Source organism: Rhea pennata, chromosome 2 (genome assembly GCF_028389875.1).
Source record: "Rhea pennata isolate bPtePen1 chromosome 2, bPtePen1.pri, whole genome shotgun sequence".
Lineage (NCBI taxonomy): Eukaryota > Metazoa > Chordata > Aves > Rheiformes > Rheidae > Rhea > Rhea pennata.
Genome location: NC_084664.1, coordinates 23,087,943 through 23,112,538, shown reverse-complemented (window position 1 = coordinate 23,112,538; position 24,596 = coordinate 23,087,943). Strand labels below are relative to the sequence as shown.

The following is a 24,596-nucleotide window of genomic DNA, read 5'->3' as shown; positions in this document are numbered from 1 at the left end:
CTATGTTTGTATAGTGTCACTTATGACTTAAGTTAGGAAGTGGTGAAGAGAGGAAGAATTTTTTCAAGGAAAAATATGAACTTTTTAAAACTGTGTCTCTATCTAGAGAAAAGAAAGAGATTGAACCATCTAAAGAAAAAGAAATTGAACCATCTAAAGAAAAAGGTGACAACTGGAGTTCAAGATAGGAAGAAAGAGATTTGCTCATGAAGCACTAAAGATTACAGCATCAAAGTGATCCATAGCTTTAACAGGTTACTGCAGAAAAAGTCTCAAATTCCACTTGGTCATCCCACTCGCAAACATGGGAGAAAACTTCACTGTTTTTTTTTTTTAATCAGAGGCTTTTCATTTCGTCTTCTTTCGTCAGGGCAGCGGTGTGAGTAGGTGTCCCTTGTGAACAACAGACAGTATGTAAGGCCACAGCTGCTATGTTAAGCTTTTGATATAACTGTGTATTGGATTTCATATTGTGAATCATACTTAGGATAGCAGTATATTTTTTTTTCTACCACTATTTTCTCTAAGCCTGAGAGCTGAATGGGTAAATAGATCGAGAGAAGGGAAAAGTCACTAGTAAAGAATTTGGAAGACGCACTTTATGTCTGGATGTTGAAACAAAATAGAAAGTCCTACTCTACTATGGTATTTCCTGATCTGAATGGAGAGGCTGAAGATACTTGGTGGGGGAGAAAAACATTGAAGAGTAGCTAGAGACTATGCCTGCAGTAGGAAAGAGCATTTTTTCCCTACAGCAGTTTATTTTCTGGTTCAACAGATCAGATTCATCTGCAATATAAAAAGTATGCTCTCTTGGATTCAAATGTAAGACAACTAAAATTAATTCCTAGACTGTTTTTTTAAAAAAAGCTAAACTGCACAGGTTCAGTATCATCAGGTCTAAAGATCTGAAAGATCTGATACAGTAGTCAAGAAAAGCTGATTAGGTATATAACATGGTTCTTTGTTCTAACTTTACATGACTTCAAGTGTGCCCCACTACCATTCTACTGTTAAGTCACTATATTCTTCCCAAATATATAGCAGACTCTGCTAAATCCCAAGAAATTCATGTCTTTGGAATACTGAATTCCACTCAAGTCACCTTCTTATCATGAGCTGTGAGAATGAACTGTCAGCATCTTGGTTCCATTCAACCCACATATTTACAGTAAGATCCACAGTGTCTTAACAACTCTTCTAAGACCATCTGCTGCCCAGTGTCATTAACAACTAAACTCCTCCTCAGCAAATGCTAGTAAAATTTGGCAGTCCAATGCCTTTGCATTCTCCTGTGAAGCTTCAGTCATATCATGAAGCCCCATTCATATCAAGCCACACTTCAGAAAGCCAGAACAGCTTCCTTCCTCCTGTTCAATACTGGAGATTGCATCCATTGATTCACTGCAACAGCCATAGACTTCACCTTGAATTCAATAGCTTGGCTAAGAAAAAATGAACCTACAAGTTGAACAACAAGGAATAAAAGGACTTTCTGCAAAGTCAAAATGAGAACTTGCAACCTGATACGCTTCAAAGGATTTAAAAACAAGTAGACTCTTTCTTCCTCTCTGAAGTTAGTGGTGATTTTTTAGAAACTAAAATCAGAATCATAGAGTGGTTGAGGTTGGAAGGGACCTCTGAAAATCATCTAGTCCAAACCACCTGCACAAGCAGGGTCACCTACAGCACATTAGACAGGATTGCATCCAGGCAGTTTTTGAATATCTCCACAGAAGGAGACTCCAGAGAAACTCTCCAAGCAACCTGTTCCAGTGCTCCGTCACTGGAAGAAAATGAAGTTTTTCCTTATACTCAGATGGAACTTCTTGTGTTTCAGTTTGTGCCCGTTGCCTCTTGTCCTGTCGCAAAATATCATATTCTCATCAGACTAGTCTTTTTTAAGGCAGGTTTCCAAATTTTATTCCTACATAAGATGTTGAAGAGTTCTGAAATATACACAGGAAGGATTAAATGCTACTATTCAGAGCCTTTATAGCTCCATATCCAGGTATCTTGGATCTGAACCTTAGTTCTCTTTCCACATCCAGAATTTGAACCTATCATTAGACATCTATCTTGCTTACCCTTTCCTAGAAGTCTAACATTGCCCTCTTGTGGGGAAGAGGCACTGGGTTAGACAGACCTTTTATCCAAGGCAGCTATCATGCAGAGTAACACACTAACAACATTTAAAGCAGGTATGGAATGACAAGTGGTTCAGAGGTAACCCCTTCCGAGAAAGTAGGGAGCCAGATAGTTCTAATAGTATTTTGGCACTGATTGACATTTACACCCAGCTCCTCTTGTACATCCAGCATCTGTGAAAGGAGGAAGATCATAGAAAAAAAATTGAAGAGGACAAAAGCAAATATATTGGTATCTGAGATTTTTTTTTGGTCCCCTTTTCAATTTCACTCTGCCACTGCTCTCTCATTGATAGAGGTTTCAGTACAATTCCTCCTGTGGTGGCAGAGCACTTCATATAGCTGAAAATGTACAGGCTTTCTGATAAGTTCTCTATTTCTGCAAATGAACTCCAGGATTTTTTCCACCTAAAGCTTCTGTGAAGCATTAAGAAACAAGAAGAATCCTCACAACTTTAAAAAGTAAACACACTCAAGTGTTTGTAGGCTTAACTCTTCATTTAGATGAAGAACTTTTCATTTAAAAGGTAGAGTCTTGCCATTTTTTTTTATTTAGTAGTAATTGATTTACAATACCTATCTCAAATTCCTGTATTTGGTAATATAAAGTTCTACAAAAGTTTAGATTACGAAGCCTAGATTGAAAAAGTGACAAAGGAGTAAACAGTCACTCAAGTGAACTGAAATAAATTTAGTAAAAATACAAGTCTCAATAAGAAAGAAAAATGGCACGTAAACTGAGGTAAACATTCTAATTCATTTATATTTTAACCTGGCTATTTCAAAATAAACATTATCATACTGCAGTCTGGAAAACAGTTATCTCTAACATTTGCCTATTCATAAGACCATGTACATGTAAACTTACTTCTTTCTCAATAAATGTAATCCAACGGCTTCAGAAAACCTCCCATTGAATTTAGTGGGTTTTGAATCAGACATCAAGTGAATTAAGGATTTTAGTTATGTAAAATAAGTTTAGTTTTTCTCTGGCATAAAATTTTTAGAAATATTATAAGCTGCAGAGTCCAAGGTTTTTAAAACGTTTCTTTAGCTGATGAACTAATTATGTAAGAACATGACGTTCAGTAGTATTCCAAATCTTTAAAGGTTCTAGGGGAATATTTATCCAGAAGAGCTATTAAAAATAGTACTACTTGTCAGAAAAGGGATTTATATGACTATGCCAGTTTCTCATTAAGCTATTCCACTTACAAGCTGGTCAGGAGTAATACACAGTAAACAGAACTTAACACAGAATTTATGAAACTGTTGTTAGTTCTGGTAGTTCAATGTAAATCCAAATTTAGTTTATCAGTTACAATATAAATATGCCCAATTCTGTAAGCTGTTGTTAAACCAGCTACCTTCAAGAGGAACTTTTCAGGAGTAAGGATCCCTTATAGTAAAGGTCACAAAGACTTGAAGTTTTACTTGCATTTCACAGGGGAGGAAGAATTTAAAATACTAAATATTTAAGGCATTTTGTGCACCCAGTGTAGCTATTCATAGAACTGGAGTCATGTTTAGATTTATTCGACAAGGATTCTCCAACTAAGAGAGAAGCAATCAACTTCAGTAAAACAAAAGAGGAATTAGCAGAAGGAGAATACACAGTTTTTGTTTTAAATATTCATAGCTGTGCTGATATACTTGGCAGTTAAGAGAATCCTGTTCTCAAGTGAATCATACAGTACTTAATTTACACATTATGTAGTTTAAATTTCCCCTTTTGCCCTCCCTTCCCAGTCTTCCAAAGATGGATCTAACCTCCTTCACATTGAAAACATTAAAAACAAACTTGTCTCCTCAATCTTCAGCTCTTTCCAGAAATTTTTATTATTATTATTTACAATTATCCACAGAAGCACTGTGGTTACCAGTATGCTCTTATGAACATGTTCTTCCAGATTATACTATAGCTCACCGATCTGCTACTGTGCTAACAAAGCAACTTAATCAATAAACAGTTTTAATTTAGAAGCCAGAGTCTAAGAAGAAATGCTGTGAGCATACAGAAAGCAAGTAACAGATTGGGAATGAAGCGGCATCTAGTGAAGAGCAACAGAAAGGACAAAAATACATACTTGTCTCTGAGAAGAAAGCTTAAGACGTTTGGAGAAAAAAAATAGGAACCAGGGACAGAGATTAGAAAGGGATGAAAAGATACCATCTAACAGGAAGGAACTGCTATCACACCAAATAGCTTACAAAAATCTGACTTTTGCTAGCTGATTTCACAGCAGCACAGGACAGTACTACTTGAGGGTGGGTAGGTAGGAAGATACAGATATAAACTTGTCCACTCATTCCTATACATAATCCTGAAGAAACCAGAATATTAGCCAAGCTTTTCAAATGAATTTGGCATGTAAGTACTTTTAGTGGACCAGAACATTTTCAGTTTTAGCTGTTTTGTGAAGAGTGCACAGTTCAGCCAAGACGATTTACTGTTTTTTTTATGCTAGAAGAAAAATTGTGATGTACCACGCAAAAAAGCTGAAGACTACACGCTAGATTTCCTTGTTACAGGTCACATCATCTATGTGTCATTGATATTTCAACAGCAGGGAATGGCAGCTGGTGGTACAGAATGAAGCTGACAAAAATACTTCTGCAGGACTAAAGAACTTTAACTAGTAGTGTTAAATTGAGATTTATTAAGCTTCCACCAAATACAAATAGCTTCACTAAGTATCAGTGAGTCTTTCAGGTGGAGAGTTGTTTAAGCATGTTCTTTTCAGTTTCACACAACTGCTATCATCAGGCCTTAATTAAATCAAACTAGCTGAAGTTCAGCATCCTCACTTTCCCCTCTGTCCTTACTCTCTTTACTCCAGTCCAGATGGCAGGTCTCAAGCAGATAGAGGTTAGACCTCACAGGTCAAAGTCCTGTTTAAAGACAGCACAAGAGTATAGTGCAACTAGCAAGTACAAGATCATCTAAGGGTAAGGTGACTGAAGACGACAGTAAAACTAAGATACTGTTCATCACCACCTACAAGGCAAACTGAATTGCTACTACAAATGAGAGAAATAGCTAAAGATATTTAAATAGTGACCTCTAATGGACAAATCACATAATACCAGTATTTCTGGTGATAGCAGAAATACTCAGGGATTCCAACTATGATCACGTATTGGTGCAAAAGCCAGAATCTCCAAATAGATTCTTTGAGTTATTAGAATGATGGTTATTATAACAGGTAGATAATTCAAATAATTCTATTATAATAGTTACAAACTATCGACCAAAACTTACAGCATATCCCTACAGTAAGTGAAAATAAAACATGAATTTAGCATAATAGTTGTGTATGTATTGATGACCAACACTCAGTTTTAAATTTTAACTGTTGTCAGTACAAAAATAACCCTTAACACTGCAGCCTGCTTTTCAGTTACATTTTCCTCTTCATGCAGTACAGGACTGAACTGCAGTTAATCTGAAAGCACACTTCAAGCACACTTTCAGTTCACATTGTAATACAGGGCTTTTAATTGTTTAACTTCATCAGCATACCAAACAATGACTATATTGGATGTGACAATATTTTCATACACTGTAAGTAATTGAAGAATACTTTTGAGTTTGCTTAATGGTCTGAAGCCTAAAGCTTCAGTACTACTTCACACTTGTGGCAAAACATTATAAATCTAATAGCATAAAGACATCAAAAAGCAGTCTAATCTGTCCTGCTGACTTCTGTTTTAGCCTATAAAGGCATCTTCTTTTCAGTCAGAAGCAACGACTTTGTTTTCTAGTGCACCTAATTGTTTAAGAAGATAAGCTCTCAAAATGAAAGCAACATGAATGAAGATTTGTCTACTCCAATAGAAGCTATACCTAACTTTAATCATAGCTAGGAAGACCCACATCCCCTCATCCATTATAGTCTTCCCAGAGCACAAAAACATGCTGCTTGAAATCCCATGGTGCAAGTCCCAGGGTGGAAGAGACAACCAAGTCCTTTGCAATTTCCTTGTCCTACTCTGAGCTCCCGTGCACATCCCATTCTTTAGTTCCTAATATCCTTAACATCTCTCCCTCAGAACTGGCATGAAACCATGAGCTTTAGCTGAAGAGGTTTGAAAAAGAGTAGAATGTTTTATTTCAAGAACTTCTACAAGCAAAACTTCAAAAGTCTCATATCTCAAATTTGTTAGAAACAACTGGAGTTCCAATTGTTCCAAGAACTCTTGAAAACAAATTGCTGTTGGAATCAACAGAACATGCTACTGGCACAGCCACCCCAACAACCATGTCTTGTACAGGCAGCAGCACCCTAAGAATAAGAATATTGGGCGGCCTTGCAAAACATGCAAGTCTACCTTGACACTTCATTTGCCACTCCACATAGGATTGCCAGAGAAAACAAGTAGCCAAGGCAGTTTCCTTTTAAGTCTGTAGCAAAGATCCCACTTAAAAATTTAAGAGTGAAGCAGTCCCAAGTAGGAGTGCAAAAGACTTAGTGGAATGGAGATCCATAAAGATACTAGTGTTGCACAGAAAGTATGAAAACAGTATCTGCCATTAGCCAAACTGATCAAACCTGGTTTCTACAGGAGCATGCCCTGTGGCTCTAACTCCCTCCTTCCCTCTCCAGCATAACATTCCTAATTCCCTACTATTACTCAGTGAGCAGATGAATGCTACCTATACACCACCCAGCTCCTTCCAGATCAGACAACTGTGTTACATCCATCCAAATTAACCCATGACACTGAAGGGCAGATTCCTACTCAGCCACCAATTTCCACAGATTTGAGGAACATTTATCACAGACTTCTGTTCCGTTTTCAATTTGATGTTAGTCAATGCATTCAAAAGAAGCTGAGTCAGAGGAGACAACTTATGCAGGCTAAGTGCATAAGCCCAATTGTCTTTATTTTTTTTTCTCAAAGTTTGGCTCTAAATCACTAAGTGATAGAACAAAAAAAAAAAAAAAACCCTACAATATATAGAGATGATTGGCCCGCGTGCCTAAAATAAGTTGAAAACAAAGACAAGTACTCACTTTTTCCCTCTACTTTTAACCAATTTGTCACTCGAGAACCTAAAATAGGATTGTACCAGGCTTCTAAGCACTTATGCAGCAATTGGCTCAACAAGACTGCAGAGTCAGAGATATTCAAGTTCCCTAGAGGTTTTGCTTCCAATTTTTAAGCTGTTCGAAAGAAAAAAAATCCCAATGAAACAGCAGAAGAAAGAACCGAAGTGTTTCAGAAGTAACCTGGAACAGAAGCAGCAATGAGTCCTTCATTAGCATAGCACTAGATGGCTGAAAAATACAGTCCAATGTATTCAAAACAAACAAACAAAAAAATTGATTTGAGTACTTCTCATAGGGAATGATTTACAGACAGGTAAATGCAAAAGCACTAGCAGTGTGAATGGCATACCAATTATTAACAAAAGCATGCCACAGAAATATTCTAAGAAGTATGATGGATTTAAGTGCCATCCTCATTTGTTAATGAAACTTTGCTTACTCTAAATAGATTTGGCTAGCAAAAGTGAGAGATACGGTAAGAAAAATATGCATAGCCACTTTACATATATTTATTCTTCCAGATAGACATATTTACTCTAAACAGCAGGAAAAATAGCAAGCAGAACATTCATTTAAATGGCAAAAAACTGTAGGAGATGCTAATATGACCTTCGTGCAGCATGTTAAGTGTCACTGCCACCAGCTTCCCAGTCATTTTAAGAGCAATCTGCTAAGACAATTAATTACATAGCATAAATGATTAGGTCAAGCACGTCAAATACAAGAATATGAACTTGAAATTTAGCCTTTAAAAAATGTGTGCTGTCTGTTTAAATGTTTATATCACAGTTTCTGAAAGAACAGTAAATTCTCACAAACCTTGATGAGTTTACTTTTCAGGAAAAGTAGCGTTATTCTTTACCTTTCTATAAAGAACCTCAAACATCATATTTAAGTAGGTTGACAGTATTCTTTTTTGAGGGAACAGATACTTGCTTCCATATTGATATACCCTACTGATCTAAGTGCTACTTTCTTCTAAAGTAGCAGATTAGAACTATTTTTAAAAAGTTTTATGAATCACAGTTTTAAAGTAGTGGTAGTCCAAAAAACGGTGTTTTGAAAATTAATACTGCTTTACAAAACGGGAGCTATCTGGATTTTTCTTGAATAGTTGGAATTAACCTGAACACCCTTCTTGAGCACCCCACATAACCACAGTATTTTACCTTCCAATTGGGCCCTCAGCTGAAGGCTTCCAACTATGACCTAGATTATTCGTTTAGTTTTCAATTTCGGCATTCACACTGAAGTATGGCATGCTCTCCAGCCTCAATTCAGACAGCCAAGTCTTCTTTGACTGAAGACTCCTTGCAGGAGTTTCTCCTGCCTTCTCCTCAGACTACAGTAAAGATCTGCTCTGTGCCCCGGCCAGTGTCTGCTCAGCTAAATTTACTTTGACTTCATTTAATTTTTGTAATGCATCACCTGCAAGAGGTGATATAACCCTTGGAAGTCTGTTAGCTTTCAAGAATTGAATGGGGTTTTTTTGCTTGTTTTTTTTAAACACACACTCCAGAGAAGAGAATAGTCAAGCTTAACAAGAGTAATGCTTACAACTCACTTAACCTGTGATGCAAGGATTAACAGTCATTTAGACTGCTATAAAGTAGAGCAGGTAACTAGCACCTGACAGAAGGTCTGCCTGGCAGCATCAGGTGGAATGTATTTAACTCAACTTTGGATGAGTACTCTGACTTTGTTGCACAGGCATTAGAGATGAGCAAAGTGAATTGCTTCAAGTGCCCACAACTTTCTAACAGCTGCAGAAAAAGCTAGAATTTCTGGCTAGATATAATGAATTGCCTAGCTTTTAGACAGAGACAGGTATCTCCACTCAGCAGATGTACCTCCTCTGGAAGAACAGTGACCTAAGGGAAAACAGGGAGCTGCCAGACTGGGTCAGACCAAAAACCCCTCCAGCCCAACATTCCAACTGCATCAGTGGCTGGTAACAGATGCCACGCAGCAATACAACCAAAACAAGTATACAATAATACTCTCCCAAAACACACTCTCAGCTTCCAGCTATCTGGAACTCCTTCCAACTCTGACCTCGTAAATCAGAGGTAGATCTACGCATTTAACACACAATTTTCCTTTCCTGATTTTACCATGAATTTGCACAATAGTTATTTACATGTTACTTAGCTGGAAACTGCTGGCCAAACTTATCATTAAATTGAGAGTTATTTGGAAACAGTTATAGGGGCAAAAACAAATAGCAAGATGCCAATCTAGACACTATACAAATGCATGACCTAGAATAGCTACTTCACATTTCTCGTAAGTCTCTCCCACGCTGCCCATGCTTTTATCTATTTCATACTACCACTTCAAATCCTTTAAGCCAGACACTAATACTCAACAAATCACTTCCAGAGATGAGGAAGTACTCATTTTGCAGAATCTAATGTTCATTTCCCCCCCAACCTAAACCCTACTCAAATGCCCAAAGCCTTAAGCACTAAGAGCTTTTCACATTTTAAATAACAGATGCTATTTTATAACACATCCAGAATACAGTTTAAAGAGTTGAATAGTTTTTTTCTCCCCCTCAACCTCAACTTGCAGAGCATCTCTTAGAAATAGCCTGATATATACTACAGCATCTGCCAAGTCATCTCCTCCAAGGTACACACCCTCTTTGGTAGCTCCATTCCTCCTACTCTTAGGAGTTCCAATCAGAAAGGAAAGGTTGAGACAGAAATCCACTCACATAAGCGGAGAGCAGACACAAATGAGCAGAAAGTCCCCACAAACAATACTTTTCTTCTATATACAAGAAGCACTGCAAAAGGAATCAGATAAAACTTGTTGCTTGTATTTCAACATGCAAGGAATGTTAGCATAAAGTATGGCCAAGTAATGCTGAAGTTTTCTCCTATAACAAAATCATTTCTTTTGCCTCCCAAAAGTCACTTTGATATCTCAGCATGTTTATCCTGCTTGCCTGACAGGAGATTCAGCAACATCTCACTTGAGAACTTCTTTAATATGGAACAGTAACAACAAGATAGTAATAGCTGAGGGTGCCGAGTACAGTACAAGCAAAAGAATATTTGCACTCAAGAATTTTTCTTGGTTGAAATAGACTGTTTGGCTTCTTTCAAGCCTGAAGACCACATCCAGTTGGCCTCAGTCAATTAAGTTGGGTTATAAATACAATACAGTCACAGCCAAGTTGTAGTTTCTTTTCACTTGTTTCAATTAAATGAATTATCCAACTACTAAAAAGCAAGCCACATCCTTTACTGAATACCTGAAGATGAGGACTTTATAGAACTGTAGTAGGAAAAACAATTTTTTATTTAACAAGATAAAGAATTACAGATCTTACTCTGCTATGTCACAGACTTGTACTGAAGCTGGAGATGCATGTTGAACACAACTGCTAAGTAACATCTAAGTCACATCCTCCATCTATTTTTTATGAAGCATTTCACCAACAACCCTCTCATGCTCTTAGGATAAGTGACGTTCTGCCTTACAGAAAAACTAGCAGCAGCAGCTTTTAGGTACTGCTCAACTGCCTGCAATGAAGTCAAAACATAGGAGTATACTTACTTGTAAGCTTGTTGTGACTGAGAACCAGCTGTGTGATATGAGACAAGGTAACTGTAAAGAGAAAAAACAAAAGTTAGTTTATGAGCAGACATAGCAACTTGGAGCTCATATCTATTTCAGCTAAAAAAGATAAGTTATTTTCTACACTAAAGTTACTCCAGATTCATATCACAAAAACAAGCTCAAGTCTGAAGGACATACGGCCATTTCTCTGTGCCTTTGCTTTGTTTCTGCTACTATACCAAGTACAATTTAAAGAGTAAGTACTCTTCACTCTCAGCAATCTGGTTTTATTCATACAGCATACTTCTACATAACACATACAGAAACATCTTTTTCATTTCTACTTTTAGAAACCTTCAAAGAAAAATTGATACATGCCCTAATATCTATATCCAAACAAGAACACTAATATCACACAAATGATCTTAAGTTTCTGCATATTCCCAGCTCATTATCTTCAAGTCACTGTTAAATTTCTGTCATAAGTACCTATAGTTTTACTTACAACCTTTCACTTACGAAGCATAATAGCAAATCAACCCGGCAATAACATGTAACATTGGATCATTCATATAATTTGACTAAACTGACAAAAGTCCCTCATATTCGAACTCACTGAACACATGTGGGCAGGGCAAGGGGCAGCTACAGAGCTTTGCAGTAAACCCCAAACTTCGTCATTTTTCACATTCGTTCCTGCCTACTTTCACCCTCCACAACACTGCTGCTTTCCCTAGAATCTTCACAGCCTACAACATAAAGCACCATCTAAAAAGAAAAATATGCCAAACAGCCAGAGGAGAAATCCACACCTTGAAGAGATTGCCCCTCAAATCTTCCCCCTCCCTGTAAAAAGTTTGATGTACTTCACTGAACTAGAAAAAGGAAAAGATTCTCCTCCCCTACACCTTCTTCCTTACTTCCAGGTAAAGGTCTTCAATACACCTCCAGAAACTACTTGACTGCCCTTCCTAGGCAACTTGGAACTTCTCCTTCCTCAAGGGCAGCTGTAGTGTCTGTCTCATGTCTGTCTTGTCACTCAGTTTTCTCCAAGCAACAGACATTGCTACAGTTAGTCCAGTTCCAGAGATACTGTTGCCTTAGGAAACTATAAGATCCTGGCAAGGACTTGTGACATGTGGATCAATGCTAAAACAGAAGTTGGAGAAAGCAGATTAGGGAGGTTTTCCTTATTGATACAGCAAGCTGCCTGTAAACAATTTAAACTAATCCTAAAGAATGCCTATAATTTACCACAGGTGAATATAATCTGGTAACAGAATGAAATCAGAAACTCAGAAAGGCAGACACTGAACAGACAGTTCGGTGTAAAAACGCATTGCCACAGTTCCCTACGTGACTGCAGGCTGTGGAGGAAGGAAGGGCAGGGAGGAGAAAGGAAGAAACAGCATACCCACCCTCATTTCCCTCAAAACACAAGTGCTCTTAAGTTTGCCTGCAGCAACTCCCTAGGTAGAGCAGGAGGGCAAAGAAAAAGAGGCCCACAGAAAAGCTGTAAGAATGTTACTATAAATGTTGGCACCAAGAGCAAGTCAAGTACAGCAGCCACACACAGCTCTGAGCTTTAAAACATAAGAGCACTTTTACCATCAGCATCTAAACCATAAGCAACCACAAACGTTTAAACTATTGTAGATATATACCTAAACATATGAATACAACTTACAAAAAAAGAATTAAAGCTAGATGATGGAAGACAGCTGTTTGTGAACGTATGTTTAAGTATTCCTTAAGCAGCATTTACTTCTCTTGCTTTATGATTTTAAATGGTTGAAATAATCAGTGAAAGTCACATTTTTTTCCAGAGATCCCTGATATCCAGGCCCAACCAACAGCAACAAAACCATTCCTCGAGCAATCAGCCTATTTGCATCCAGAGATGCAAAGTACCCTAGCCGGACACCTCCGGGTCCAAGACAACGTCTCCTCATCAGAACCAGATGGGGAAACAAGTGCACCTTTACATAACCACACTGAGTTCATTTGTACCCTCTAGTTTTGACTCCATACATCAAAGCAGATGAACAGTACAAACTGACAAAAGAGCTTTAAGTTAAAATGCAGGGGAAAGGTGTTCTCATTTACATGCAACATTAAATCTTGACAGCAGCTTTCAGAATGATTTCACTTCTCTCAATTTCTGCTTGTCCCAGCAGCTATTCTGTTAGAGCATGCTATTAGCTATTAAACTTTCAGATATAGGTTTGAAATTCTCAGTTTCCACTTCTGAGCCACTTACACAGAGCAAGCTTTCTCTGAACTTTTTTTTAAAAAAAAAAAAAAAAAAAAAAAAAACTCTGACATTGTCTATTTCTGTATTTAATTCAAACAACCAATTCCAAAGGCTTCATCTAGATTCACTAGCATCAACAAGAAATCAGCCTTGCCTGACTGTAAATAAGGAGCCAAATATTTTCCTACTAGAAGATAGAGTTACCTACCCTGGCCTGACCTGCTTCAAACACATACAGGTGAATAGGTATTATCTTCTTCATTATAAATTAAATGGCTTCTCTGCATATCTATATACCCAAGAGGCTCCTACCAATGTAGAAAGAGTACAATCAAGAGTATGGTCAGTCAGGTAATATTTTGCCAAGCCACAAATGTTTCAGTAAGTCCTAGATGATCAAAGAAGCAACAAAAACACACAGCACAAACCAAAGACTTTGCTTGGCTTTGTACTCTCAGCAAATTCTATGCTGGCAACAATGCGTTCAAGCTACATCATCATGCCTTTACAAATCCCACATATGTATTTCAGGCAGCTCTTAATTTTAAGGATACTGTGAGGCAGTGCCTTTAAGGCTCAGCTCTGTGGAGCATTAGCCTCCACAGGGTCTAATGCTTAGACTGGCACTAGAACCACAAGATGGCATTCTAGCTTCATTTTTGAAGATCTGGGATGCAGGAACTTTTAGAAATTTCTCTTCTCCCCCTGCCCTTAGGGAGAAGGCTCGGGGACCCTTAAGCAGAAACCTTAGGAAGTAAAGATTTAATGTGCTTTTCAGAAGAAACAAAATTTTGCTTTTCAATACTGTTCACGATGTTGCTCCCACTTCACCTTAAAATTTGTTTTTAAAACTGGGAAGTTTCATTCAAAAATGTATATCAAGTCCAATTACCACAATCTCACCACCATACTAAAATCCAGCACCTAATCAAGATCATGAAAGACAACTGAACTCCTAAGAGGGAGGACATCTGCATCTCTGCTGTTAGACAAAGTTCTGAAACATGCACACCAAGTCATGCCTATGCAGAATGCAGAGCCAAACCAGGCCATCAGGCACAGAGTTAATTTTGCAAGTACTTTTGCACTTTTTTTCCTTTAAAGTTAATGTTTTCTTTGGCATATTAGAGTAGAACAAAGACTGAAGCATGTACTACACTTAACTTAGCCTTGAGAAGTACATGCTATTTTTGCATATGCTTTGCCAGCTTTATGATAGAAATTCAAATTCAGATAACCTGTTCTTTACCTTACAAACCGACATACTAAATCACCAATCTCATGACAAGTCTTTTAATAAGCAGCCTAGACTGACTCTGGAAAACACATGAGGAAGAGCTCAAGTTAGTTCATTCCTCTACCAGTGTGACAGGCCTTTCCCAGCTCTTTTCTGACCACAAGCTACCTCTTCTGCTAAGAGAGCCGACTTCAGTGCATGATTACTTGCTGATACTAGACTAGGTATGTCCAAGGCTATCCAAATAAAACAAACTCTTTAAGGCATCAGTAAAGAAACAGTCTTCCCCTCACAACTGAAGTAGTCACTTAAAGCATGAGTCAGAATAATAAATGGGACAAAATTAGTGTCTGGGATTTCTTTTGTTTGCTCAAGAAGTAATTCAGCATTAAAAACAAGCAAATAAACAAAAAGCATACCAAATAGTTATTTTAAATTTCTGCAAGAAGCCAGCTCAAGAGTAGGAATTACTTGCATGTAACTGACTCCCACCCTAGCAGTATAAAGTCCTCTTAATTCCACTAAGTGCTAGACAGCAGATACACAAGCACCATACCTGCTCTGAGCTGCTTACTAACTAAATTAAGAAACAAAAAGATGGGGAAAGAAATGTTTTACAAATAGGGAACTGAGACGGGTACAAGAGTTCAGCACATATTTAGACGCTAAACCTCAGCTGTCATGATTACAGACTTTTTGCACATAGGAAGTGAAAACAGCTACACACAAGCAATTAAGCTTTTGGGGTATGGACTCAGGTCTTCCACTCATATTTGAGATCAGCAGGAGTTTGATATGTTAAAGAGTTCTGTCAGTATTTATGTTTTAAAAGGTAAATCTAATGGGTACATCATCAAGCTGTTTTGCTGGCCTTTTAACACTACAAGCTTAGAAGCATTATATATTCGCATTATATTCTCTCCATATTTGTGATATATCCATTTGCCACCTTGAATCAGTAGATTTTTAGTAAGGTTGCTTCCCACATGTCTACTTAGAACACAACAGAAGTCCCAAAGCTAAAAAACTGAAATCCAAAAACCAAACGCATTCTACTCTGAACATTAGACTCAAGCCTAAGCACCTTGCCTGAAACTCCAGTACCTAAGGCAGTGCTGATGCCTGGCAAAGAACCTCACTGCATCTTCCACTTGCAAAACATGCTTACATCCCCTGGAGAGAAAGGAGGTGGAGAAAGAAATCACTGAAGACTCAGAAAACACTACAAAGGTTCAGTATTACTAACTACTATGGTGGAAACATTTCTATGTTATCTCGAAGAGACAAGCTTTAGGGAACTGTGCCCTGGATTGCTTCCAGAAGTCCATATATAACCATATCTAGACACCAGGAACTTCAATTTTGAGAGGCTCAAAGCTACTACCGGTCAACAGACAGATTTGCAAGCACAATAAGAAATGGAAACTAGATATAAAATGGTATTTGGTTACTCATTATACAGGGGGAATTTGTTCCCATTAATTAAATTGTGAACTTCATGAAACAATGCCTCAGGACATACAAAGTCTGTCAGTATGCTGCCACAAGCCTACCCGTACTCAACGGACTGTGGTGCAGGAATATCTGATTGTAGACTTCCTTGTTCTATATATAAAGTCAATTCTGCATAACAACTGAACCACCAACTCTGTATTAAAAGACATAGCTATCTTAAGCAACTAATGAATATCCCAGAGCAGTATCTGGAAGGCTGAAAGGGGCATGGTTGGGGCCATTTGGCTTTGGATGTAGACAGATCATGTAAGTATGGCCAGAAGTACTCAGCAGATCAGGTAATTTACCCCTCAGGTCCAGTCAAGCAAGATTTGAAGAGCACCTCAACTTCCACAGGAGAATTACTATAATTTCTATATGAAGCCACTGGATGAGCTGGCTAGACACTAAGAAACAAGATGTTGAGGAATGAAGACTTCAGAAGCCTTATTAACACCACAGTAATTAACACTGAAGTTCTAAGTGGGTTAGATTTCAAGAATGCATCAAGTGCCTACACCTCAAGCTTACTCTAGCACCACTCAAATTCACATTGAGGTTTGAGGGTTAGGATGCTAACTAACATTTGCCAGGGCAACTTACTTTTACAGTAATTAAATTTTCACAGTCCCAGTCCACTGATGCTTCAAAATGGAATAGGTCAACGAAGAATATTCAAGTTCTTCTCTTTTTGACTCAGTACCAAAACCTTTTCGTACACTGCCTCCATCCCCACTGCAATTTAGCTTACCATAAAATGTTTACATGACAAGTCTTGACTTAATTCTCTTAGAGAGAGAGAGAGAGAGAGAGAGAGAGAGAGAGAGAAGAAAAACAGGAAGACCTCAAAGACCTGTGTTGGACCAAGACATTGCCTCTCCCACTGGAGGAATTTAAGGGAGAATGAGCATTACATCATTGTACAAAACACCTCTGCAACACTTGAGTAGCCTGCCACTTCATCTTCTACGTTCTGGTTATTTTAAGATGGGACAATTATATTAACACTAACTTTTGGTAGAAAAAAAATTATAGACAGATCAATTCCTACCACACCATTACATGCTTATTTAAAATATTGATAACTTATAGATGGAATGATAATGAGAGCAAATTAACACTTACAGAATAAATAGTATTTTATCCAATATTCCTTTCCTGACAACAGGGCTACGGAGCAGCAGATGCCTCAAATTATTGTGGCAAAATATTTCCTAGATTCATAGCATTCCCATATCTATCATCTTGAGATAAATAAATCAGACGAGGCTGGTCCCTTCTCCAAGAACAATTCTACAATTCAGAGATGACTCCTTAAAGTCCTACTAATATATGCCTAACCATTAGGCTAAGGGAAAGGCACATCATCTATTCAGTGAATCTAATTGTTTACTCTACTATACATCTACTATCCTTTCTACCAAATAACTGAGTATTTTGAATATTCTACCTAAAATCCGAGCACTGTGTTTGTTTTTACAAAAAACAGAATGACATTAATGAATGAGTGAGCAGCAGTTTAGGAACTACTCAGCTTTTCACTGTGAATCTCAATACCACGTTAGAAATAATATGGCCACACAACTTTCCCTTTACTAAATGTAAAGCGTGAACAGAGATGTAGAGGTTGCCAAGCTTCTAGATCTAAGCTCATTTAAGATAATTTCAGATACTGAGAGTTAATATACAATACAGATATGACAGGTATTTTCTCTTGATTCAGAAATCAACATTAATTCCTTAATAGTGTGCAGTTTGGTCTGTTTTATTCCTCTCCTACAACCTCCACAGAGGGTGGAAGCCAAGGCAAAAGAAAATACAGTGGCTGTCCTATATTGTAGGAAGTTATTCACTAGACAGGAAAGAGATGCCAGGTCCTAAATACTATCCAAGCCACAGGATATACTCCTTCACCTCTTATCTTCCTCTCCCTACATGGTTTCCTATGATCTTGTAAGGAAAAAAAAAAAAAAAAAACACACAAACCAAAACAAACACACACATACCACCAATCACACATGGCAAGAATGGGCCTGTACCTTAACGATGAGGATTAACACATGCTACATGGTGCTGCACTATCACCAATTCAAAGTGTGTTTACATTTATTTTATGTGAACCAAGCTAAAAAAGCTTAAATATGAATTTACTGGCCACTTTGCAGTGGTTACTCACCCTGCAGTATGACAAGGCCTGGTCTATTTCCTGAAAAATAATCAAGACTACAGGGAGTAGCTTGTTTTAAGAGTTACTAGCCAGTGTGTAGGTGGAATTTGAAACTATTAAATAACTTCATGGGCCAAAACTCCTATCAATGTCTATTAAACACAGCTTAGAGGTATCCTCTAATCTATTTTCTTAGCGTCTAAGTCCTTAAACTTCGAACTGCCAAAAATGGGGAAAACACCACTTAAAGGTTCTTTCCAATCACATCCACTCTTATGCTCATCAAACATCAACTACAGGTCCTCATTAAAGATAAGATTATAAGAAAGACCAGCTACTGGGTATGAATCAGGATGGTTGTTTAACTTGGTAAAAATATTTGGTTTATGGTAAAAACACCACCACAAACAAACAAACAGAGTTCCTGAAAACACATGCTTTAACACTGCAATGGAAAGATACTCAACTCACCTGGAAGGCAAGGCACTGAGCTCACTTAGCTTCCCTGACAATTCTGAAAGCTAGAGAAGCCCTAAAACCTCAGTTTGCTTTAGAAAAGATCACCTATTAAGAGTCAGATGACAGGATTAGAAAACAGGCTAGAACAATATCTTCCCAAATGCTACCAAAATTTGCCAAAGGTACTACCTGTTCATTACTTCTTAGAGGCACACTTACAGGAAATTACTTCTTCTCCAGATGGACACTGTCAAAAAGCTTGAAGATGGAAAAACCTTATTATGCCTTCTTTGCCAATATGCAGAGAAACTGAAAAAGCAGGGAAGCCTGGATTAACTGGACTAAATTCAGAGTTGGCATTTCCCCCTCCACTTAGCTTCCTTTTTAAACTGCACAATGTCCTAAATGCTCATGCTAAGGCAAGCCACACAATGCCCATGCTAAAGCAAGCCACACAACATGTACCTGTAACTCTTGCATAGACTTGTTTGATGTATTTTAACTAATGTACCACAAGTTACACCTTGTGCAGTAAACTCCCCACCACACAAGTTCCAGATGCTTAATTAGCACCTCAGTATCAAGGACCATATCCACAATGTAATGCCATGGGAAAATCCTGCAAATACAGCAAGGACAAGGCAGTCTTTGTACAGGAAAAACTTTTTTACTTTAGCATTACTGATACTTGGAGTGTTCAGTCTCACAAGTTACTTCTTGGTAGACTAACCCACACTGGAAAGCTAGACGTGTCCTTTTAATCCAACAGGACAATTGAAGAGACCTATACATTACAGAACATTGATGAGAAGTTGTGGACAATGGGCTGTTTACATAGTTAAGACTAACAGCGGCAAGTAATTCAGAAGAAAGGAAATTCAGCAAAACTTAACTGCAAATCTATGCCATGAAGAATTGATTAAGGATTACAAAAACACACTTACATGCTGTTTTAAAGGGAAAACACTTGGTCTGCTCTTAACTCTGCAGAGGCAATCTATGTATTTCTCTCAACCCATTTCTATCACAAGTTACTTTGCCCATGACTGCTATTAAATTTAACAAACATTGCGAACATCTAAAACCAGATGTAGTTAAGAGTTTTAAGTAGTTCAGTGTCTTTTTGTTTGTTCATTCAGATCATACACTGAGGAAAACTTCAGACTTTGACATACTACAGCCAATCACAACTTTAATAAGTTATTGCATATAAGCTGTGCCATGGTACCATATGCACTCTTAGCCAAAGCAAAAACAAGGCTAAGTTACCTGCCTTGCTCTTCATGTATGTGTTCTCAGTCTACAGGTGCTGCAATAAACCAGTACCACCGTACTGTCATAATTCTGGAAGTACATGGAATGAAGCAATACCCAAACTATTACATAGCTCTATCTGTAATAGAGCACTACCTTCAAGATGAGCTATGCCTATCTTCAGGCTACTCTCACCCTATACCAGACCAGGAGAGATGCTACCTGCCTGGTTTCTCTGCTTGACCTGCCAGGCGAGGGCAGAGTGGGCAGCAGGCACACTCTCCTCACCCCTCAAGTGCCAGAGGGCCGGCCCAGGGGGCACGTGGGGATGCGGACGGGAGCGGGTGGCGGGGAGGGCAGGCGGGGTCGTGGCACCACGGTGCCGGTGCCTAGGGCAGAGCAGCGGAAAGCCTCCCCCGAAGAGGCGCACAGAGCATTTACTCGCGCTGCGGGGCGCTGGGAAGCGCGGGCTCCTCCCGCTCCCGAAGCCTCTGACGCCCTCACCACCCCGGTGAGCTCAGGGCACCGCCAAGGGGCCCGGGGAGCGGGGCCACCGCGGCCTCCCCCACCGCCCCGCCCCTGCTCGCCGCAGCGCCCCGCGGGCCGCGGCCCGGCCCGGGACAAATAAGGAAGTTTCGGCGCCCGCCGCCGCGGCCCAGCCCGCCGCCGGTACCTACACAGGCCGGGCACGTCCAGCATGTTGGAGATGCCGCGGTCGCACATGTCCACCTCGGGCTGGTTCTTCTCCCTGCTCTCCTCCACGATCTTCTTCAGCGACTTGGACATGCTCTGCGGCAGGGGATAAACGGCCACCGTGAGGCGGGAGCGGCAGCCGGCCCGGCGCAGCGCGGGCAACCGGCTGCGCGACGGGAGCGGGGCCCCGCGCCGCCGGCGGCGCCCGTTCCGCCGCCCACCTCCCCCACCCCCGGCGGGGCCCCGGCCGGGATGCCGCCCCCCCCCCCCCCCCCCGCTCCAGGCGGAGGGGCACGCTGGCGGCCCCCAGGGCGACTCACCGCGCGGTGCCGCGGCCGGCGGCGGGACTCGGGCGGGACACGGCGCAACGGCTGCTGGCGGCGGACGCCCCGCTCCCCGCTCCGGCGCGCGCCCCGCCCCGCCCTGCCGCGCCGCCGCCGCGCCCGGCCCGGCCCGCGCGCAGGCGCACTGCCGCCCTCCCCCGGGGAGCAAGGGACGCAGCGGCGCTCCCCGCGCCTTCTAAGGCGAGCGCCTCGCGGGAACACTTCCACCCACAGCTAGAAAGGTGCCGCTCCGGAAGGCCAATCAGCGCGCAGTCACGACCCCCTGACCGTTGGCTATTGGCTGGGGGAGCGGGAGGAAGACGTTCGCTGGCCAATAAGCGCGCCCCGTAGCTGACAGCGGGGGTTTTGGGCGGCTAGTAGCAGGGGTCCCGCCTGCGCGGAGAGCAGCTCGGGCGCATGCGCAGGAGCGGCGGCTGACGGCCGTCGTGTTTCCGGCGGCGCGGGCGTAGGGAGGCGCGGGAGGGGCGAGGGGCAGCGCGGGGAAAGAGTAGAATTGCAGGAAAAAGGAGAAGAGACTTTTACAAGCCTCTCTTGGCAAGAGTTGTTTGAGTGAAATCCTGGGGTACCTGAGCTTGGAGACATGAGCCCAGCTCCCTCAGAGGACTCTTGGCTGCCCCAGCTTGCTGTGCTTGAGGGAGCCTTCCCTCTCCTGGGCCAGCTCCCAAGGCCTGTGGCACTGCGTAGCCATTTCAAACGCACTCCCACCAGTATCACAGAAGTAGTGTGACAGGTGAAGGAGCACTGTCCCTGAGGGAGGTCTTGCAGTGTGATTTCTGATGTAGTAGACACTAGAGAAGTGATGGGTCTACTTTGGTTGGAGCTCACACCTTAGAGACTTCGCTTTGTGAGTGCTACTGCTCAGATGGTGGCATGTTTCTAAGCTGACTCACTAAGCCCATTAGTAGGATAATTTTACATCTAGATGAGTGGAGAACCTCTAGTTAACTTGATGTCTGGCCTGTTGAGACTTTCCTATTAGTGTACGCATGGTAGTGTGATGCCTGTGATAACTATCATATGTTGAGACATCTGGTCTTTCCAAAGTACAGTGATAATACTAGTTTTCATTCCTTTGTCACTTGAAAGGCACTTTACAAATATAAATCCAGAAAGTTAGATTGTGGTGGATGTGTCACCATTTTACAAAGAGGAAAAATGTATTGGGGCACACTTCTCTATAGCATATTCTTAGCAGGAGCAGTAGTTTCTAACTCCCTGGGAGGAGTCCAGAAACTGGGAGGTGCTATGCTCAGGGCAGTTGGTCAACTCTGTACCCCAAGGCCTGGTAGCTCTGTCTCCTCCCAGTCAGCAACAGCTTGCAGCATGGAGGAGCTGCAGTGCCATAGAGCCTGAAAGCTTGGCCTCCCAAGATGACCAAAGAGGGTTTCGGAGCACTCTGAAGTTTGACAAATGCTCCTTAAAAGATACTGTTGCAAAGCATCTCTGATTCAATAAATCAGTAGTTTATATCTTTCACAGGCTTTTTCTGAATTTTCTAATCAGTTTTAGCAGCAAAATTAGTTACAAGATTGGGCCCAGATTCTGAGCACTTTTAACTGAACAAGTCATCATGCTCTAGAAGTCATAACCTTGCTGCTTAGAATGTGTTTACCTATACAACATAGGCTAGGAGTTAAGAAACTTCTCCTTACGGTCAGTCCACACATGTGGAAGCTTAGGGCAATTAATGGCAGAGCCAATCAAATGACCTAAGGCCTGGCTACACACTGAGAATTACAACCTTGAGTTTTGCATTTATGCTTCGTATGCATTGCATGGTGTTAATTATAAGCCTAAAATAATATCCACAGAAACCAACGTGCTGAATGGGAAGATGCCAAAACTAACAAGTGAGAAATACTACTGGGAGTGTAATTTTAGCTTTTGCATTTTGGGGGGAATGTGAGGATTTAAATCTGGGCTGCAATAGCATGTTTATCTGTGAATGGCACTCTACCTTGAGTCCTTTCCTAAAGTTAGGGACCACTTTCAGCTTTCTTACAAAACATAACTAGAATAACTTCAATTTATCCTGATTGCCCAGCAGTACAAACATTCACCCAGATGTATAAGGCAGTAATATACACTTCCTTTTCATCTGCATGGATGTGAATCTGCATCACATTCCTGTCTTAAAAGTGCCCTGATTGCCGCCAGCCAATTGTCGTCTGCCCCGAGTGCTTGGTTATTGTCTGAGTTGTAATCCCAAACACCTCACTGCCACATTGTCTGCTAGTCTTTGTTTCATAAAGAATGCTCACAGGCCTCATTTGGTAGCAAGGGCTTAGCCACAGTTATTGTCTGTAATTATTCCAACAAGCAGATAAAACACACATGCCTGTGAAAACACACTGCTACAAAAACATGTCTCCAGGGCTGATAAAAGCTTGCATAGCTTCTTATTGCCCTGTTTATGCTGTGATCAAAACAAGTGTATATTAGATTGTACACAATTTTTCATGTCCACAGCCTACCTCTGTCATCAGCACTTAATCACTCCCTGTTTAATGAACATACTCCCATTACTTGCTTTTGACAGGACTGCATTTTTTTTACCATGTACCTAATCTTACTATCATATTCTTGTGTAAACAGTTCATCTATCCATCACACCTTGTACTTTGGTTAATGCTTTAGCAAACCTTTCGTATGAGTAAACACACTAATCAATATACTAGTGAGGCCTATATTGGATTTGGCAAAGAGAGAGTCTTGTCAGTCCTTCCTATTAAAGCTGTTCAGCTCCTCATGAAGCACTAAGTATCAATTGGATGAGAACAAGCTGGAAAGTAAGTATGTATGACTCACTATCCAACTGTCAGGTCATTCACTGATCTTGAAAACTTAGTTTTCAGTTGTTCCATTAGCATTTGTACTTGTGAAGACTAATTTCCTACAGAAGGTGTATGACATTGCACTAACACTGTCTTCCCTCATTTATCCCCTACCTCTCTTCCCCAGTTCTCTCTTAACCTCGTTAAGTCCAAATACTGTCAGTTCCCTTTTCTAGAATGCCACTTATTTAGGTCTCTCTTTACTATCAAGTTACTATTTTTTTTGTTTATGAAACCACTAGAAAATGTCTTTGAAGACTGCCAGATTTGTTCCAAATTTGATACTCGGTTTAAATGTTACTACAGCAAATGTCTGAAGTCTTTGCAGAGAAAGATGCACATAGACAGACATATGCCTTCTGCCCTTAGGAATACAGGTTAATATAGTTGGACATTACAGAGGGAACTGAATGCAAGTTTGCAGAGACCTAGCTTATCACTGCTGTGTCACTACACCAGAGCAACTCTAACATTTTGCTGTCTGCTTCGCTCACACTTTTTAGCTCCTCTTTGTGTTTAGTGACATGTGCATGGTGACAGTGCATGGGTCTTTGACCCCTAGCTGCCCTCCACCTGCTTTGCACTTCCATCCACTAGTGAGGCCACAGCTCTAGATGGAGGTGCCTTTTAGCAGATCAAACATTTCTGTTTCCAACATAATGCCGTTTTGCTGCCTGACTTACTGCTCTAATTGAAACCTTATCTTTCTCCCTCCCTCAAAAATGAGATTTTTCCATGAACTCAATGAATGTGCGAGACTGATGTATGCTCAGGATAGTGTAATAGACCTGCCACTGCCAACATGGTGTTAAGAGGAGAGAAAAGTGACTCTCAGCACTCCTCACATCCTGCTCCAGTTTCTGCTGTGGCTGAGGCAGCTAGGACTGGGGATTTGCCTTTTGCTGCTCTTTCTTTCCACCTAGTTCTCCTCTGGTCACTGATGGTCACAGCACTGGCGAACAGCAAGGGAGAGTCTTGCACGCTACCCTTGCTGTGGCTGTGCTATGTAGTTTTTCTAAACAGGGAAATACAGTTTTAAATAATTACTCTATTTTTTACCTTTTTTCCCTCCAAGAAAAGCTGTCATAA

General features: G+C 40.5%; 1 protein-coding gene across 1 annotated transcript in view; it reads right to left on the bottom strand.

Annotated features, from left to right (window-relative positions):
- Window positions 1-20,743, bottom strand: part of RSU1 (Ras suppressor protein 1) — a 108,932-nt gene extending 88,189 nt beyond the window's left edge. The window contains exons 1-3 of the mRNA XM_062567722.1: window positions 20,650-20,743; window positions 20,314-20,425; window positions 10,769-10,819 (exon numbers count right to left, since the gene is read on the bottom strand). Of these exons, the coding sequence (XP_062423706.1) occupies window positions 10,769-10,819; window positions 20,314-20,422 (160 nt within the window). The 5' untranslated portion in view covers window positions 20,423-20,425; window positions 20,650-20,743. The remainder of the gene's footprint in view (window positions 1-10,768; window positions 10,820-20,313; window positions 20,426-20,649) is intronic.
- Window positions 20,744-24,596: the final 3,853 nt, after the last annotated feature.